This window comes from Athene cunicularia (genome assembly GCF_003259725.1).
Source record: "Athene cunicularia isolate RWA chromosome 12 unlocalized genomic scaffold, athCun1 chr12_part1, whole genome shotgun sequence".
NCBI classification, from domain to species: domain Eukaryota; kingdom Metazoa; phylum Chordata; class Aves; order Strigiformes; family Strigidae; genus Athene; species Athene cunicularia.
In genome coordinates this window covers 20,677,004-20,694,198 of record NW_020799116.1, presented here as the reverse complement: position 1 = coordinate 20,694,198, position 17,195 = coordinate 20,677,004, and the positions used below count along the sequence as shown (strand labels likewise).

Here is a 17,195-nt window from a genome sequence, read left to right as displayed (position 1 = left end):
TTATTATTATTATTATTATTATTATTATTATTATTATTTCATTAATATCCATATATCACAGTATTTTTTTGTACCAATTTTTAATTTTACCTGAAAAAATGAGTTTTTAACAACAGTTTTTCTCTTGGTAGGAGACTTGGCTTCTAGAGCAGCCAACAGACTGGAGTATTCACAAATCCTTAAATGTTCCTGAGAATGTTAATTAATTTATGCACAAAATGGCTCTTCAGATTTATCTAATACTTCTTTTAAGGTTCCATCATTGTAAACAGTGAAAAATCTCTCCCCTTTATGCCAATACACTGAGCTAATGTGTGGATCCTGTCTCCCTCCAGTGGCATATTGCACTAGCCATAAAGTCTAATATTAAAGTGCAGTTAAGAGTTTCCCTGTAACTCAGATGATGTGACTCCATTGCCAAGGTTGCTAAGGGGTTGCAGGCATAGCTGGAAGAGATTTCATGTGGCCTAGAAGTCCCAGAGAAATTACAAAATGACCCCATTCTTTCAATAATTCTAACTGCCAATATCTGCTGTTGCCTGCTCAGCTTGCTGTTGCTTGTGTAGCAATAGCAAGAAACACAAGGAAAAACCATGGGGAGAAGGAGGCAGATTATTCATTCAGGGCTTGAAATAACTCTCCAAAGCAATAACTGGCCTTCTGAAACCACATTTACTACATAAAAATTAATAGTCACAATATTGTGCTGTTGAGAAAAACAGAGTTGTATACTGAGATATAAAAGGGTATGTTGTGTTCATATGAATATATTGGTGAACAGTTTAGCAATGATGTATTCAAGTTATATTGTGTCTTTCCCACAGCATACTTAAATATTACTAAAACCTTTGCACAATGTAATGACTTGTTCTGTGAAGAAATACTAAGCTGTTCCATGCACTGTGCAGAGAGTAATTTTTTGTCATAGGATAAGACCCTGAACGTCTTCAGCCCTTTTTTTTTTTTTTTTTAAGAAGACAGAACCATAATAATTCTGTTTAAATGCAACAGTTTCCTCCACTTCCGAAGTTAGGAGAGAATTTTTATTTCTTTCTGCCTTGAAAACATAGGTCTCATTCGGCCTCAAGGTGGCGATACAATTGTGATAGTCGTTTTCTCTCAAGGCTGCAAGGACAGACTGAATCCATCTGGGTTATTTCTTTTAGTGCTAAGAGGAGAGTTCTTGGTAAAGAATCAGAGTGGCATTACTGCTGCAGCTCTTGTCGCTAAAACAACTCGGCATTATTAAAAGTTGGAAATAAAAAGTTAAAGGGAAGATAAATTCTCAAATAAATTCCTAGTTAGGATTCTCAGAACAGGATTTAAGAAACTATTATCACTAAACCTATACAGTATTCCCAAACGCATCTCATACATATGCATATTATAATTAGCCTAATTGGATAACAATTGTTTACAGCTTTGGTGAGTAGCATCTTTTTTAAAAGTATAATTTTTTATATATATGATCAATATAGCTCATTATTATGTAAATGCTCAAGAGGATGTTAAGGAAGGAGTGAAGAACTAGCAAAATAAACTCATGCTCACCTAAAAATTAAGGAGTACGTAATGCAAACTCCGGGGGGGGGGGGGGGGGGGGGGATAATGTATATTTATTCTAAGTGATTTTCTACCAAAAAAAAGTGCTTTCCCCAAAACAGACATTCAATGTACTAAAATGTTCTTTTTCTCTCTAAACACACAGACCATGAAAACTTAGCCTAAATGCCCCACAGAAAAATGAAGAAAGAAATTTTTGAGACAGAGGACAATGTAAGGAAAACATCAGCTTTGTACTATAAGACTTATCTAGTGTAAGGGTTTTTTCAAGTTAAGTTGATGTTCATTGCTGTGCATTCATGTCTTGGTACTTATTTTCAAGAAGGGCAAGAAGGAAGATCTAGTTGAGCTACAAGCCAGTCAACAAAATTTCAGTGCCAAGGAAATTTATGGGAAAAATCCTTCTGGAAGCCATTTTCAAATTGGGTGGAGTATCCACTGCATGAGTAGCCACAGGAAACACCTGGAGGCTCTGCAAAACCATCTGCAGCTGCATAATAGTTGAGCTCTCATAGCTGAGCTACTAGAGGTGAATTGTAGAAACGTTTCTACCATCAGAAATTCTACTGAAATATTAACACTTTCCCACTGCAAATAAAAGATCAGAAAAATTTAAATTGTGATTGCTCAGATATTCTGGTACCTTATGTGCAATTTGCCCTGTCATTTATCATGCTAAACATTCACAAGAATGTATCAGAGATAAAGCACAACCCATACTCTTCCCACATAGAAATATATTCTCATGTGCAATTCAGTTGCAAAACCCAGATTAATTAAATTTGTTCAAGATTTTGATAAGCGCCAACTGTTCAGAGGAGAGTACAATTCTGACTATGTTGACATGTTCACCCTTACAGATGCTATAATGAATATCTTCATTAAAACAATATATATTTTTAAAATAAAAAACCAGTAACTCAGCCAGTTATTAGCATACAAGCACACAATAAACAAGAAGGCTTTGTTTTTATTTTCCTCATTTTAATCCACTGCTATAGTAGCATTTAAATTTACATGACAGTGTTTTTCCAGATCATTGGCCATAATATAACTCCTTGATCCATTAAAATGGTATGTCTGCTAGTGCCTAACTGATTGAACCTCTTCCATGCACAAATGTTTGGAAAATCCCATTAGGAGGAACCAAATATTTTTTTTTAAAAAAGGAGCAGTGAGTACCACACACAAGCACCTTTACGTATTAAGTGATTTAAACCTGTTGAGGGACAACCAGAACTATATTCTGAGTCAGACTTGAACACAGAAACCATAACAATCCTATTAGCTTTGCAAAATACTTTTTTTGGTGTGAGTTATAACTCAGGAAAGACCCCATATTTAAGGTATAAACAGCACCTGTGTCTTCCAGACTGGGGTAGAGGGACATATTTCAAGGTAATATGAGCATGAAGGCTACAGAGACCTTCCTGTTGATGAAACAAAGCATTTCAGAAGCTTAAATATAGTACTCCACTATTATAATGAAAAGTGATTGGTATGAGCTCTACAGATACACAGGACAAAAGATGGCATTTTCAGACCAAGAGGATTCAGTCTGCTGAAAAGATAGAATATAAAAATGAAATAGAGAACACAGCACTTGAAAGCTAAGAGGAACTGAAAAGACAGATGAATAGCTGCTTAGAAAGCTATAACTGACCATGGAATGCAAATTGCACAAAGACAAAAGATTCAAGAACTTCAAACTAAAGTGAGGCTTGAAGAGAAACTTAATTTATTTAATCCACAGTAAACATAGTTGGCACTGTGGTTCAAATACCACTCTCCTAATACAGACAGAGTAGTCTCCCTGGAACGTTATTTAAACAGTCCTTCAACTGCAGAGGAAAACAACTTCTGCTAGTACGCATGCATTATGCTTTGATATTGTGGAGTAAACACAAATAAACCAGAGTAAAGATGAAAACTAGAAGCACGAATGTCAAGGTCACTTCAAATGTCCTATACTTGCTTCTTGGCAAAAGTCTCTAGAACAAATTGAGAAAAGGCTTATGGAACGGCACTCTTTTTTTGATGTAAAAATCCGTGGTTCTACATTTTCATAAAATGGAACATGTCTATCTATCTTATTACCAATTACAAGTTGCAATAAAGCTGAACCGATTCCATTTTGCTTGCTTTTTTTTTTTTTTTAACAAAACAGGTTGTCCCAAATTCTATTTTTAACATTAAGAAGCTAAACTTGCTTCAATTCTTAAAAACTGATCAGAGCTACCACCCATAACTCAAAAATCTTTCTTCAAAAATTGAATTGATTAGTCTCAACAAAATATTTCAATTTCAATGAAATGACATTTTTTTTAAACACAAAATTAATTCTCTAAAACCATTTCATCACACATACTACCATTAAATTACTTGTATTAGTGTTCCCAATCTCTGTTATGGTCCCTTCAGCTTCTTTCCTACAAAAAGATGCTTAAAATACTGAGGCTGAAGGAATTAAGTGTGAATTAAAGCCTCATTGAAACAGAGAAGGAGGTTGGCTCTTATAGCAATCCATTAAGCCTTCCCAGAAGACATCCTAGTATCAGCTGAGCTGTATGTGTGGGACAGACACATTGCACACGTGTCTTTAAGTGCTTTGTACTTCACAGGCTGCTTAGACTAATACTATGTGCTTTGGAAATTGTCATGGTAACAACATATTTCTTTACAAATGGCAACAGTATAGTAAATAGGCATATAAAAACCCCTTTTAGCCTGACAATTACGTTGCTTAAGCTTGCATGCCCTCCATCAATGACAAACAGAAGCAAGGGTTTCAGTGGCATGTGGAAAATCCACATGCAGGGCAAAATCCTGTTAACAGGCCTCACACACCACTGGACAAGCGAAGGAATCCCCATTCAAGCAGCAGGGCGACCTTCAATTCATGCCAGGTCGACAGACTTGGCAGGTGGAGGAATCATCATGGTGTAGTACAAGAAATAAGTACCCAGGGAACACTTTTTGTTAAGGCAGTGGGTAACTTTAGTTGTCAGAACCCCACAATAGTCAAACACTAGTTAAAACTGGGCAAAACAAACCATCCATCTTCCCAGATACACATATGACAGTCAAATTTCTTGTCTGCTAAAATGAGTGAAGATACATGGGGTTCACCTGAAATTGTACTGGCTTGCTAGCTACTACAGTCTGAGTCTATTATATGTTACAGACGGGTAACTGAGAGTGTGTCAGAGAATCCTGTTGGTTTTCTCTGTTCCTGTGCTCATTTCTCAGGTCAACTGAGGCCACCTCTAAGCCAGCCAGCCATTGGAAATCCATAGCACATCACCGATGTTTTAATACCTTTCAAAACTATTCTTTCACTTCCCATCTATGCTGACATAGAACGATGGAAACGTTGTTGAATCCAAAAGGGGCAACACAATTACATTTTCATCTAAATTTTTCAATATTTTAATCTGTTTCTTTCTTGCTGTTTTTTCTGTAGAAATATTACTTGTTTAAAGTGAAGTTTACATGAGTCAGTCATTTCAGACACTTCAAGGAAATAACCTGAAGCATCCTCTCTATTGTCTTTTGCAACAAAATACAGACTTTCAGTAAACAGAGGTTAAAAAAAGGATGCTGACACATTTTCAATAAGCAGATTAAAAAAATTAATTTTGACAACTATTCCCAAACTTCCTTTCTACTTCCATCTCAGGATCCATTTAATATTGTAATAGCCTTAGGAGTAACACTGTACAATGTCTTTTATACTGACAAACCAGATAAGTAAAATGTTGTCTGCAACCTGTCAGGTTCTGTAGAGCTTGTGTCATTTTCCCTCTTTGATAGCACACAAATTATATATAACAACTGTTGTACTTATCTGTCACAGAAAAAAATAAAAAATCCAGTATTTTCACGTTCAACTCGACTCTAGAAACAATGAAAAAGACAGAGTTCCTGTCCTGAGTACTTCATTCCCCCTTGACTGCATATAGAGATTTTTTGCTTCAAAGACAGCAATCATCTGAATGATTAATTTCTCTACTAATCTTGACTGAGATTTAGATTTAGAATGAGCAAAGAACAATAAAATGGATGTCTCAGTTAAATTTGTTCCCGTTGAACCAGTGGCAATACTCGTGTCCCTCAGTGAAAGAAGCAGCAACTGCAACTGAACGCTTTTGAAAATTCTGATTTATCAAGCAAGCTAATTTTCCACTAAAAGAATCATATATTCCAACACATGTAAGCAGTTATGGTTGTAAACAATTATCCCCAATTCCTACTTTCTAACAATGAACAACTATCCGGTAATCAGCTGTATTCCAACTTTAAAATCAAGAAACTCGCAGTTTTTACCAGTTAAGAGAGGAAAATAAATACATGGAGCGTGATCCTACCTGTGGGTCAGACAGTCGAGAAAGGTCAGGGTACAAGTAGAATTTTATCCCTTCGGAAGCACCTGGTAATGTTACTCCACGAATCAGAAGAATCATCAACATGATATAGGGAAACGTGGCTGTTACATATACAACCTAGCAAGAAGAAGCAAACATTAGAAAAATATTTTCTTCCAATTGCAACAAAACCACCTCATTTCTACATCCATTTTGCTATTAGATTTAAAAAAAAAAAAAAATAAAAAAAAAAAAAATTCCTTTTCTGGAGGGAAAGTGGTTTTGATGCTTTTATTTGTGCAGGTGAATTCTGTCCTCCAACCACATTCCCTTCTGAACTATTTATATCTTGTAGGAAATGTCAACACTTTTTTAGAGAGAGATTAGGAAGTTCCATTTAAGTACCTTATTTAATCTCTCTTTGTGACAGGTGACCAGACACTATAGCAAGTGTACCTGTACACTATACCACACACTATTCCAAACACAGATACAGGGAAAATGACTCATAATAGCAAGGAATTAATTGGATTATATATATTAGATAACAACATACACAATGAATTCTCCGTCACCTGGTAATTACCAAACTGTCATTTCATCAGACTGCTTTGCCTGCATATCTGTATGTGAGGAGTAAACATTTCATCAAGCCTAAAGTTTAAATGCTATGTGTATCTCCTTGCAATCTGCTACAGTACCCTTATCATACAAAGTACCATCAGGCAAAATTTCTTAAGTGCTCAAGCCCAGCAATTTCTGTTTGCACATATATTCACATTTTTTCTTCAGAATCAGTTCACTCTGTGCACAAGCAAGTGAACTTTTCTGGAAACCTGCAAGAAGTCATGTTTTCCAAAGGAAAAATTGAGCAGAATTGATCCCATTTTACAATCAAAAACCTAAGAGCAGTATATAGCTATTAAAAACTTTGAGATGGATTAAATGATAAACTCCATGTCACTATAAATATTTCCTTTAAATAATAACATACCTTAACTCTCCATAATTCTCTATAGCCATTTCTGCCTGTGCAGAATATGTCTAAAATATCCTAATATGAGATACTGTTATACACGTGCCTTGCACAAGTCAAAATTACTTAACAAGCTGCAAGAATGGGAAAAATCATTTGCTGAAAAATACAAGCTGTATAGCCCTCAAAAAAATGCATTTTGAATTCAAAAGTTTATTATCTGTCTCATGCCTACGTAAATGAAAGAGATACATCAGAGAATGCACCCATGAAAGGATTCTCAAACACATTTTCCTGACTAATGAACTGAAATTTGATTTTCAGACCATGCTGAATATTTAACCCCAAAGATGAAATCATCTCATGTGTACCTCAGCTGGTATGCCCAGAAATGAAGGAACTCAAAATAACATGGCAGATCTTCCAACATGTCCAGCTGCCCAAAACAGACTTAAGACACTTCACTGACCTTAACGGGAGGTGAGCATCTATATATCTTTCAGCTGTCTTACCCCTTTTGAAAATAAAAACCATGATTTTACCAAAAAATGGAGACAACTGTTATACTCCTATAGGTCTCAGAAGCCTGAATTGCTGAATTCATGGGTCAATAAAGTGCAAACCAAAGCTTTATCCCAGTGCTTACATTTATTATAACTATTAGTGGAAATGCAAACTGATATGACTGGCTGAGTTCAAATAGACCTTGTCTCAAAGAGACTGCTCTCCACATTTAGGTTTCACAAACAATGGATAATCCGTTAATGAGAAGAAACACAGAATGGACATGGTCCTGCTCTGAGTCTTCTATTGGGTGGAAAGGATGGAGTAGCCAGCAACTGGTTTTTGTGTTTCCATATTTAATTCTCTACCAGCTATTTTCGTCTACATCTTTTAAATGAGTAGTTGCATTTAATAGAGGATAGTCAACAGACATATACATTTGATGACACGGAAGGTACTGCACCTGAATATCCCTTATAACATTAAAGAATAACATTTCATTGCATCATACTGCATTAACTGTATTGGTTTGCAGCCTGCTATCTTGCATATTCTGCCACTGCTTTGAAACATTTTACATCAGTAAACAGATTGCAATTTTGTAGACACAGTTTTTTTCCCAGGTTCCTTTGGGTGTATTTCCTCACTCAGCTCCATGAAATACCTGAAAGAGCTCATCGCTATGCCCAAGAGAGGTCAGGTAAAGGTACCCTTGTACAGCACTCTGGAATCCCACACCCATATCCAGGCTTGTAGAGCTACACTTCAGTTTCCTATTTGATTTTCCAAATGTCTTCCACAGCCTATCTGCACCTATTAATGTTATTGCAAGTACTAGAACCACAACCTCTAGCATAAATTTTTTTGTCATGCCTCAGCTTTAGAGGACTGAGGACTCTCCTTCCTTTCTGGTTACCATGCAGAAAGAAGATATAAATAAAGTGCAACTGGCTCAGCATTTCTGGCAATATGTACTAATACAGATACCCAGAACAACAATGAAAGAGATACCAAGGAAGCATGTGTGGGAAAGATAACACCCTTCCTGAGTCAATTGACATTGTTGACAATGCATCAGTGCTAGTACTGATACAGCTAATAAGGCTACTAAAACTTCACGCTTCTCTTGTACTGCAACAGGTACGTGCATTGCATTCAGAGAGGGGAGAGACGGCCACGACTGGTAGGTGGTGTTCGAGTCTCCCAGTGTGTTGAGCCACTTAATTCCATTGCATCCAGTGCATCAGTTGCTCATTTTATCATGCTTCTCAAGAGCTCATGAGGTGAGGGAGGATGGGGCATTTTAGAAATCAAATGCCATTATTAGTATCATCATCACATCTGTAGGCATTAAAAGTTTCCTGAATTGTTTTCTTTTCTTTCAACACATCAAACCTCTCTGAATATAAATGTGAACACAACTGTTTCTAATTACACTGCATCCTGTTTTAATTGACTTTAATTGCTTGGTATGTTAATTTGCATTCCAATGCTCGAAATGCTTTTTTTAAACCCTTGTCAGAGCAATGCCAGTGTTTAAGCAGTTGGAAACAAAATCAAAATTTCTGGCATGCTAGTTTTTTGCACCAAGTTCTCCTATTACAATGTAATTGAAAGACAAGTTTACAAAGATATTTAGAGATACAAGTATGTGGAAATGCACCTACTGGGATATCTAACAGCTCTTAAGCATACTTAGGTGCATGACTGAAAGTACACCAAAGGATCAAAGGACCAAAGATCCTGAAAACAGATATTTCATTGACTACCATGAGCTTTATGTACCAAAGTACTGGAAGTACCAAGTACTGGAACTTTAAATACCAAAATCTTAAGAGACTTAAATGTTTATATCACTCAAGGTTAGTTATAAAGATATCAAGGCATCTCTACACTGATTTCATGAGTAAGGCAACATAAAGATCCTGAGAACTTGACTAGCTGCCAGTTTGCATCTTTTCATATGTGTGTATCTTTAATATGGTGCAGAAGTTCAAATTTGGCTACTGGGACTGTTGAACTTGTCCTAAATGAAAAGGTGCTTTTCCGAACATTCTGATGAGATCATGCCACAGAAGTTCAAGTGAAGGTGACTTGGCTTGTGAGAAAACACAGAAGAAATACATCACAAATCTGTTGGAAATAAGAAGCCCTGCATGCAATGAATTGAGCCACACACCCACAGAAATCTAAAAGACTAAAACCAGATTTCTCTGGCTGCAGCTACTGCAGAACATACCAGCCGATGTTCACGCGCTACCTCACAGCAGCTTCTTAGAAAGGTAAGTCATGAATAGGAAGGAGCAAAGTTTAATCCTTGGCTCTTGCTGAGAACATAACTGAACTAGAATTCAGTGAAGGAAATGTAACTTTCTGAGGCTAGGAAGTTTAGGGAATTCTTTGCTGCAAGCTGCAATGCTTGAGCTTGTTTGCACTATAATGGTTCATCAGAATCAGCAAAATTACTGATTTTTCTATTTTCTCTGTGTGTTTTAAAGATTTATTCAGCATCATCTTCTGTTTGTCTTGTTTGTTTATCCACAGAGGGAAATTTGCTCCAGAATAATCTTACGAACCACCCTTAACCAAATTGCTTACAAACTGCAGAATTTCCTCTTGGAATTCCTTCTTCGGATAGTTTCCACTTGATTATAAAAAAGTTCCAAAACCAACAGGTAAGAAAATTTAATGAGATTTGAGTGGTGAGAAAGAACTAGCAATGAGGAAATATTCACTGGGAATGCAAGAAGAGCTAGAAAATAGGGGTCAGGAGAGGACATTTAGTGAAGGTATGCAAGAAGCTTCTTAAATGCACAGTGACCACAGGAAGCAGAAGATTCTACATGACACAATAACAGCAGAAAGGAATAAACACCTCTAATACCATAGCACACCGATGTCATTGGCTGGGATGGAAAAATTTCTATCATTTTTATCCATGTGGTGATGAAAGTCAATAAATAAATGAGTAAATAAAAGTCTGAGTCAAGCGGAAACAGTTACCTTCACAATTAAATGAAAACTCAACTCCAAAATTCATTTTGAGTCAATACGAAAGAATTATATTCTATTCCATTTTGCTTTGGCATTCTTTTTCCTGAATGAGTTTTCTTGACTGAAAAATGCTTTAACAAGCCCAAGTAATTATTTATAAGTTTAATTTCAGTATTAAAAAATGGGTAAAAAATATTTTTTTTCTAATTTTTTCAGCAAGAATTATTTCTTACATCTGGTCTGACTTTATGAACTTTTCATCACTTCCCAAATTCCATTTCAGTGACATATTCTGTGTTCAAAAAAAGTCTACCTGTGGTCAGAAGTTCCAAAAAGAGGGGAAGAAAGATATGGTGGAAGGTCTGACTGAGTGCTGAGGGACCCTAGTGTTCTAACAGCCTCTATGAGGGCAGTCCAGGAATACAGCTAAAATTGGAAAGCAATGGAAAAGTACCAAAGTCAGACAACACCAATGCACTGCAGCACCTCACATTCCCAGCTGAAGTGAGTGAACTGTTCACTTAGATGATGAGCTATTTCTCCCTATAAATATTCCTTAAGCAGCATCAAGTTTTCTAAATACATGTTACTTGAAATTAGTTTCCAGATAATTACCACAGCCGGGTTTGTTTCCAGATTGCCTAGGACCACTGAAATCATGGTCTCTCTTACTTTGTTAAAATCGCTCTTGTATTTTGTTGGTTATTTTGATGGGGTCTACAGGCCTCATCAATTTAATCAAAAAAACATACTACTAGATCAAATGCAAAGCTAGATTTCCATGTATTTGGGTAAAACTTCCCTAATTTAACAGATACTGCTGCCCCAAAACATTCATCTGTTAGACTACCCAGAGAAACCAAACAGAAATAGTCATAAAGATGTCCTGAGAGATTTCAAGACAAATATCTTGGAAGACATCTGTATCTACGCTGCAGAACTGGTGAACTTCACACCACACCCCCAACAACACCCCAGTTCCTTCGTTATTCTTACTTCTCAACTCTGTGTTTGAATACAATAAGAGGGTACAAAACTCCCCACATCTCCTTCGGAAAGAAACTTTTCTACGTGAGTAGAAGGGATTTTCAGTGAATCTGCAGACACTGCCTGACCCATACAAGTGGAAAACACAGACTAAGAACAGACTAAAACACAGATCTGCGTTTAAGCACTAAATAATAGTAAACGCAGATAACTAGATTCGTTCTGGAACTGACTATATGCATGCACAGCTTAATAATGACCTAATGACTTACAAAGAATGTGTCTACACCTTCTAAAAAAGTGGGACTGATCATAATAGATGGGTTGGATCCTGAAAGAATGTCTTTAAATCACAGTCGCATATATTTCAAGAATCCATTCTAGTCTGAATAGCCTTGGTCAAATTCATAGTAAGATTTGATTCAAGGCATCAAGAAGACAAGACTCACTTTATTTAGATTAAGGCTCATAGGAAACTATTTGCATGATTACCCTGAGTTTACACAGTCTACATATTAATACATAGGTCTATAGTAGTTTTTGGAGACCCTGCTCTGAAGTGTACAGAAAGATTCACTAGTGAATCCACACAACTCTCACCTTGCTGGACTGAGCAGGGACACAGCTTGAACTAAGGAAGTGTGAGACTGTTAGTCATCCTGTTTCATCAATGCTACTACATTTTTTGCTGTTATTAAGTGCCGAAGGAGGACAGCAGGAAGACTTACTTCCTAGATAAATAACTATAGTAAATACAACTCAGAGAAATCTCAGGAACTCAGTGCAATGGTTTGCACCCTCCCAGCACTTCTGTTCCTCGGTCTCCAAAATTATATTGTCCAAACTCAATATTCATCCTACACTTACCAACTGCCTGAGTGTCCTCAGAGGAGTTATGGTGATAAAAAAAGTTAAGCGTGCAACAGCTCTAAACACTAGCATGCATAAGGGTATGCTATCAATTTGTTAGAAAGTGTGCTTGTCACGTCGTTAACATATTGTTAATACACTGCCAATGCAAAAATTCCAACAGTTGTAAAAACAGTATGCCAAAAATAATTCTGTGAAGCAAGGGGAGGTCTGTAGTATAATTTTCAGAAAGTTGCAAAAAACCTTTAGCAAAATGAGCACTACAATTTGGCAAGCAGATACAGCTCTACCATTGTAAATACAAAAGAAGAAATCTGATGATAAAATCAGGGTGTTATTGTCCCTAGTATAGGGTGTGGTGGGGTTTTTTTGTTTTGAGGTGTGTGTGTTTTGTTTTGGTTCAGTTGTTTACCCTAAAGAGGCTACTGATTTAAATGCATTATTTTATCTCCACCATAAATGGGCCAGCCTCAAACTAGAAAGGCAAATGAAATAATGGTATCCTATAAATATGAATATCTACAAGAATAATGTAAATTTATTGTTTTGGTTAACATTCAAGTGCACAAAGAGGAAGACCTGCCCTGTGGTTGTGGGCAGGAAAGGAGGTCTAGTAGGGAGGAAGCAAAATTCAGCATCTTCACTAAGCTTGTTACTGCAAGCAAAAGTGTTTATGTAGCGCTCCCATCAAGTAGGGAATTTGCAGGGCTACAAATATCTCAAAATCAAAGACTGCTATTTAATCAAGTAAAAATCAACTTTAAAATTCAATCAGGAAGAATTTTAAATATAAATTAGGACTAATTAATCAACTGAGGGATTTTTAATTTTGAAAAGGTCTTTTAAAAGTTCAAGCTTTTATAAATTGAAGCTGTTCCTTTTCAGATCCTTTCAGGATTTTCAGACTTCTGAATGCCATCTAGTTTGCCTTTATACACAAGCCAGATACTGACAATAGCTACATATATGCAGAGAAACCTTAATTTTTCTTAAAAAACTTTTACTATGGGATGACTATTCCTCATACAGGACAATCCCATTTCTATGTAAATAATTTACAGCAGGTCAGAATTATCCCATACTAGCACCTGAATTTCCACTTATTTTACTGAGTTTACACAGGCAGAAATGGGGGACTGATAAGTCACTAAATGAATTTGATTTCTTAGCTAGGCTAGACATGCCCTCCAGCTCTCCCTTCTCCCTGAAGGCACCTGTCATTAGATTCTGACATATTCTAAAAATGTTCAACCTGTAAAGCAGATAAAGACTCATGGGTCAGAAAAGGACAGGAGATTTTTTTTCCTTACAAAGATTTGTAAGATCTTAAATCTGCACTTGAAAGAACTCAAAATTTTTGGCCAACTCATTCCTCTTATCCAGAGGGCAGTAGAAGTTTGTTTGCCCTCTGACTGCTTGCTGGAGAACATGAAACTGGGTTTTCCAAGTGAGTGTTGTCCTCATGTAATTACTAGCTGCTCTGAATAATGGCTAGCATCAGTGAATCTACGTGTTCCAGTGAAATAGAGCTTTACCAGAATATTCCTTATTATCTCCAGCTTAGATTGCTTGCTTGTCCTGCTTGATTGCCCTGCTTGATTGTCCTCACTTGTCTTCAAAAAATAACTCAAACAAAAAAACAACACACACACCCCCACTCCCAAACATCACCAAGGAAAGAAGATGACTGCATGTAGTCTGGAAAGCAGACACAACGCTATCTATGGAAAGGATTAGTAGGTGAGGTTTCCTACCTAGAACTTCTCCTTGTTCAGGTAGCCCCAAAAGGTAAAAGACGCAAGTCAGCAAAGATCAGTATAACAATGAGAATATACTATCTGCACAAAGCCCTTGACTGGGAACGAGGTAAGAAGAGATCAGACACTGTAGCCAGCATATGAGAAGTCATCAAATAAATGCATAGCTACATGAGATAAATTAATTAATAATTGCAAGTATTAAAACCACAAAACATCAATAGAAATTTCCCTAGAATTTTGCACCAAAACAGCCACACTTGAGCCTCTTTTTGATATGTAGTCCATCAGTCTTCCAAGCACTCAAGCAGATCTGTTAGTGGCCATCTCTAAATGACTTATCAGTCAATTCTGCATAGTTTTCTGAGAGTACCACAACATTATTTAATCTTGTGCAGTAAATGCCAGGAAAAAAAGTGATTTGTAAACAAGGAGGGAAAAAAGGCATCCCTATAGCATGCTCATACCTCTTCTTTCTTTTGATGATTTTTGTAATTATGAAACTCTCTGCTGTATTGGACTAGATAACCTTTAAAAATCCCTTCCAACCGAAACCATTCTACGATATTATTGTTCAGGATGTTTTATAGGATAACAAAGAGCTTATTGTTTATTACTGAAAAAGGTGTGTGTTTGTCTACCCACAGGATGACAGACAAATTTCTATTATTCCCTGAGTAATATAGGCCCCTATCACCATGGTGACAGCTGAGCGATGCATTCACCATAAAGCATTTGCAATATTACTTGTGCATTAAGTATAACAATTATAACAAAAATACAATAAATAGCCTTACCAGCTAAACTAGCAATTACCCTTACCATCCAAACACTGATTCTCTACATTTCCATTCCCTATGGCTACTATATATGTTATAATGCAGTTAGTCACATCTTTATTTTATTTAAAGGCTTATTACACTGTAACTTCCCTACTATACAGCCTCTAAATGTAGCCCTTAAAACACCTCAGGGCTGACTTGTAGGACACTGATCTGACAGTGTGCTGCAATTTAATTGTGGTTTTGTGCTGAATTTCAGTCTGAGGTGATGCCATCCGTATGAAAAATTAGAGGAATCACACAATAAAGACATTGGGCTGGAAGACAGTGTAACTTAAAGAGTATGTTACTGCCACAGATTTATTCTTCTATCTTAGGCAAATGCTTTGATCTCTCTGCTCTCCCTTCGTCCCTTCAGTTCAACAGAGATCTCTGACCGTCTGTTATGCGGCTGTAAAGGCAAGCTCTTTGGGGAACAGAGGCATCTCACTGTGTCCATCCAAGACTTGGTACACTGGGATTCTAACCTCAGTAACACACTCCAGGAACAAGTGATACACAAACTAAACCACAAAAATACTCACTGACCTGAACTACAGTTAATTATCTCAGATAGCAAGGAACACATTTTATACTCACAGGAAATAACTCAAAAAAGTTTTTATTACAGTTAATTCTTTGTGTCAGACTGTGATAGCAGTGCCTTATGCTTTCTACAGATGACACAATAAAGCTTCTGGAGGAAGTTTTGAGGGTTTTTTTAATTTTATTTTTTAACCACACAATTTTTAAATTGCCCAGTAGCAGAAGAGAATAGCAGGTGCATGGCAGCCAACTCACTTCTCGGAGATGTGTTTTAGTTACCAACATAGCACCAGCAGTTGCCTGAAACTGCCTTTGTTGGTTGTGTAGTAATTTATTTCATTAAGCTTTCCCATTCTTAAGACTGAGTTTGGATTCAATCCATGTTAGTTGACACTGGGGTGGTATACAGAATTAGTTTGTAAATCTCACAAGGACAATCTTGTAAACAAAACCACTACAAAGACATCTTTACATTGTAGATAAAAGCCAAAAATCTGCCCTATACTGACTGCAGAAACTAAAGAGCCTGCCTTCCCACTGGCAGGAGTTTGATAGAATTTTAACCTTTGCATGCAGTGCCATGGGGATGGATACCTATAAACTGCCTTGTAAACTGCAAAGAATGAGCCAGTCTTGAAGCTCTATAGACTATCACTAGTGGAGGACACACTACCTGTGTGAGATGATATCTATTCTACTTCATCTGAAGAAATATGAAATTGAAGCATCACTAAGACCCAGTGCTATAAAATGGATACCAACTCTCATGTTTTGAGTTGAGGGACCAAGGAGATACCCTGTATGCTCTTGCTGAAGAAAAGGTACAAGTAATATTCCGAATACATAAACTAAGATCCAACGAAGCACTATCTATAGCAATTTCTGTACGCACAGAGACTAGGATGTGGGCAATCACACAAATGTTTTGGTACAATATAGCTTCATATAACCTCAACAGTTATAAATCACAGATATAAGCAGTGTTGTGCACCTGAAGGAATATTGTCTTAGCCCTGACACATGTGCATCAACAACGATAACAGGAAACAGAAGAACTTGTATTAGCTCTGGTTTGGTGTTTTTCTATATGTCATTGTTCACTGATTTTTTTTTGGTGAGTGGGGGTTAAGACAATTGGTAAGGAGGGGCAGGTTCTGTGGAAGGAGAAATGAAACATGAAGAGGTCATATAGGAACAAATGACTGAAACTATTGCATTTCTAAAGTCTTTTTTAATTGGATTAATGTATCTTTTATAATAGGCTAAAAGTGCCTGGTAACTTCAACAGAAAAAATAAACCTGTATGTGTTACCTTTAACCTATAAATGCATTCCTCCTATAGAGATGCCTTAATATTAATCTGTGTCTTTTGGTTTCACCTTTAATATTTCAGCCAATTTCACTGCATTACCATTGCAAATATCACAGCTGACCTTCCACCTTCCACCCAGTGTTGTCGTGTCCACACACACACACTCCTTTTTCATGCATTAGGTTGACAGATCAGGTGATTTCTCCAACCAAAACCTCTTACATCTGCATGTGCCCTCAGTTGTCCTTCAGTGCACAGAAACACACTTTTGACTTGCTTGGGCTGTGGACCAGGGCTTAGGTCCAATTTAAGTAAGTATTCATATAAAAGTGGATCTCTGGTGTTAAAATGCAGCTGGGAAGGAATGAAATCATGAAGATATGAATCTGATTTAAGTTTACTATTCGATATTTTCCCCAGCTGCCAAACAGAAGTTTGCAAAAACCACCGAAAGAGGCACAAAAATCTTTTTTAACAAAAATCTGAGGTGTCCTTAAATGC

The 17,195-nt window shown here is 36.8% G+C and overlaps 1 protein-coding gene across 2 annotated transcripts in view; it reads right to left on the bottom strand.

Annotated features, from left to right (window-relative positions):
• The window catches only part of SLC6A11 (solute carrier family 6 member 11), a 109,474-nt gene that overhangs the window by 53,222 nt on the left and 39,057 nt on the right, over positions 1-17,195 (bottom strand). For both annotated transcript variants that reach the window (XM_026857858.1, XM_026857859.1), the window contains exon 7: positions 5,931-6,065. In XM_026857858.1, the coding sequence (XP_026713659.1) occupies positions 5,931-6,065 (135 nt within the window). The remainder of the gene's footprint in view (positions 1-5,930; positions 6,066-17,195) is intronic.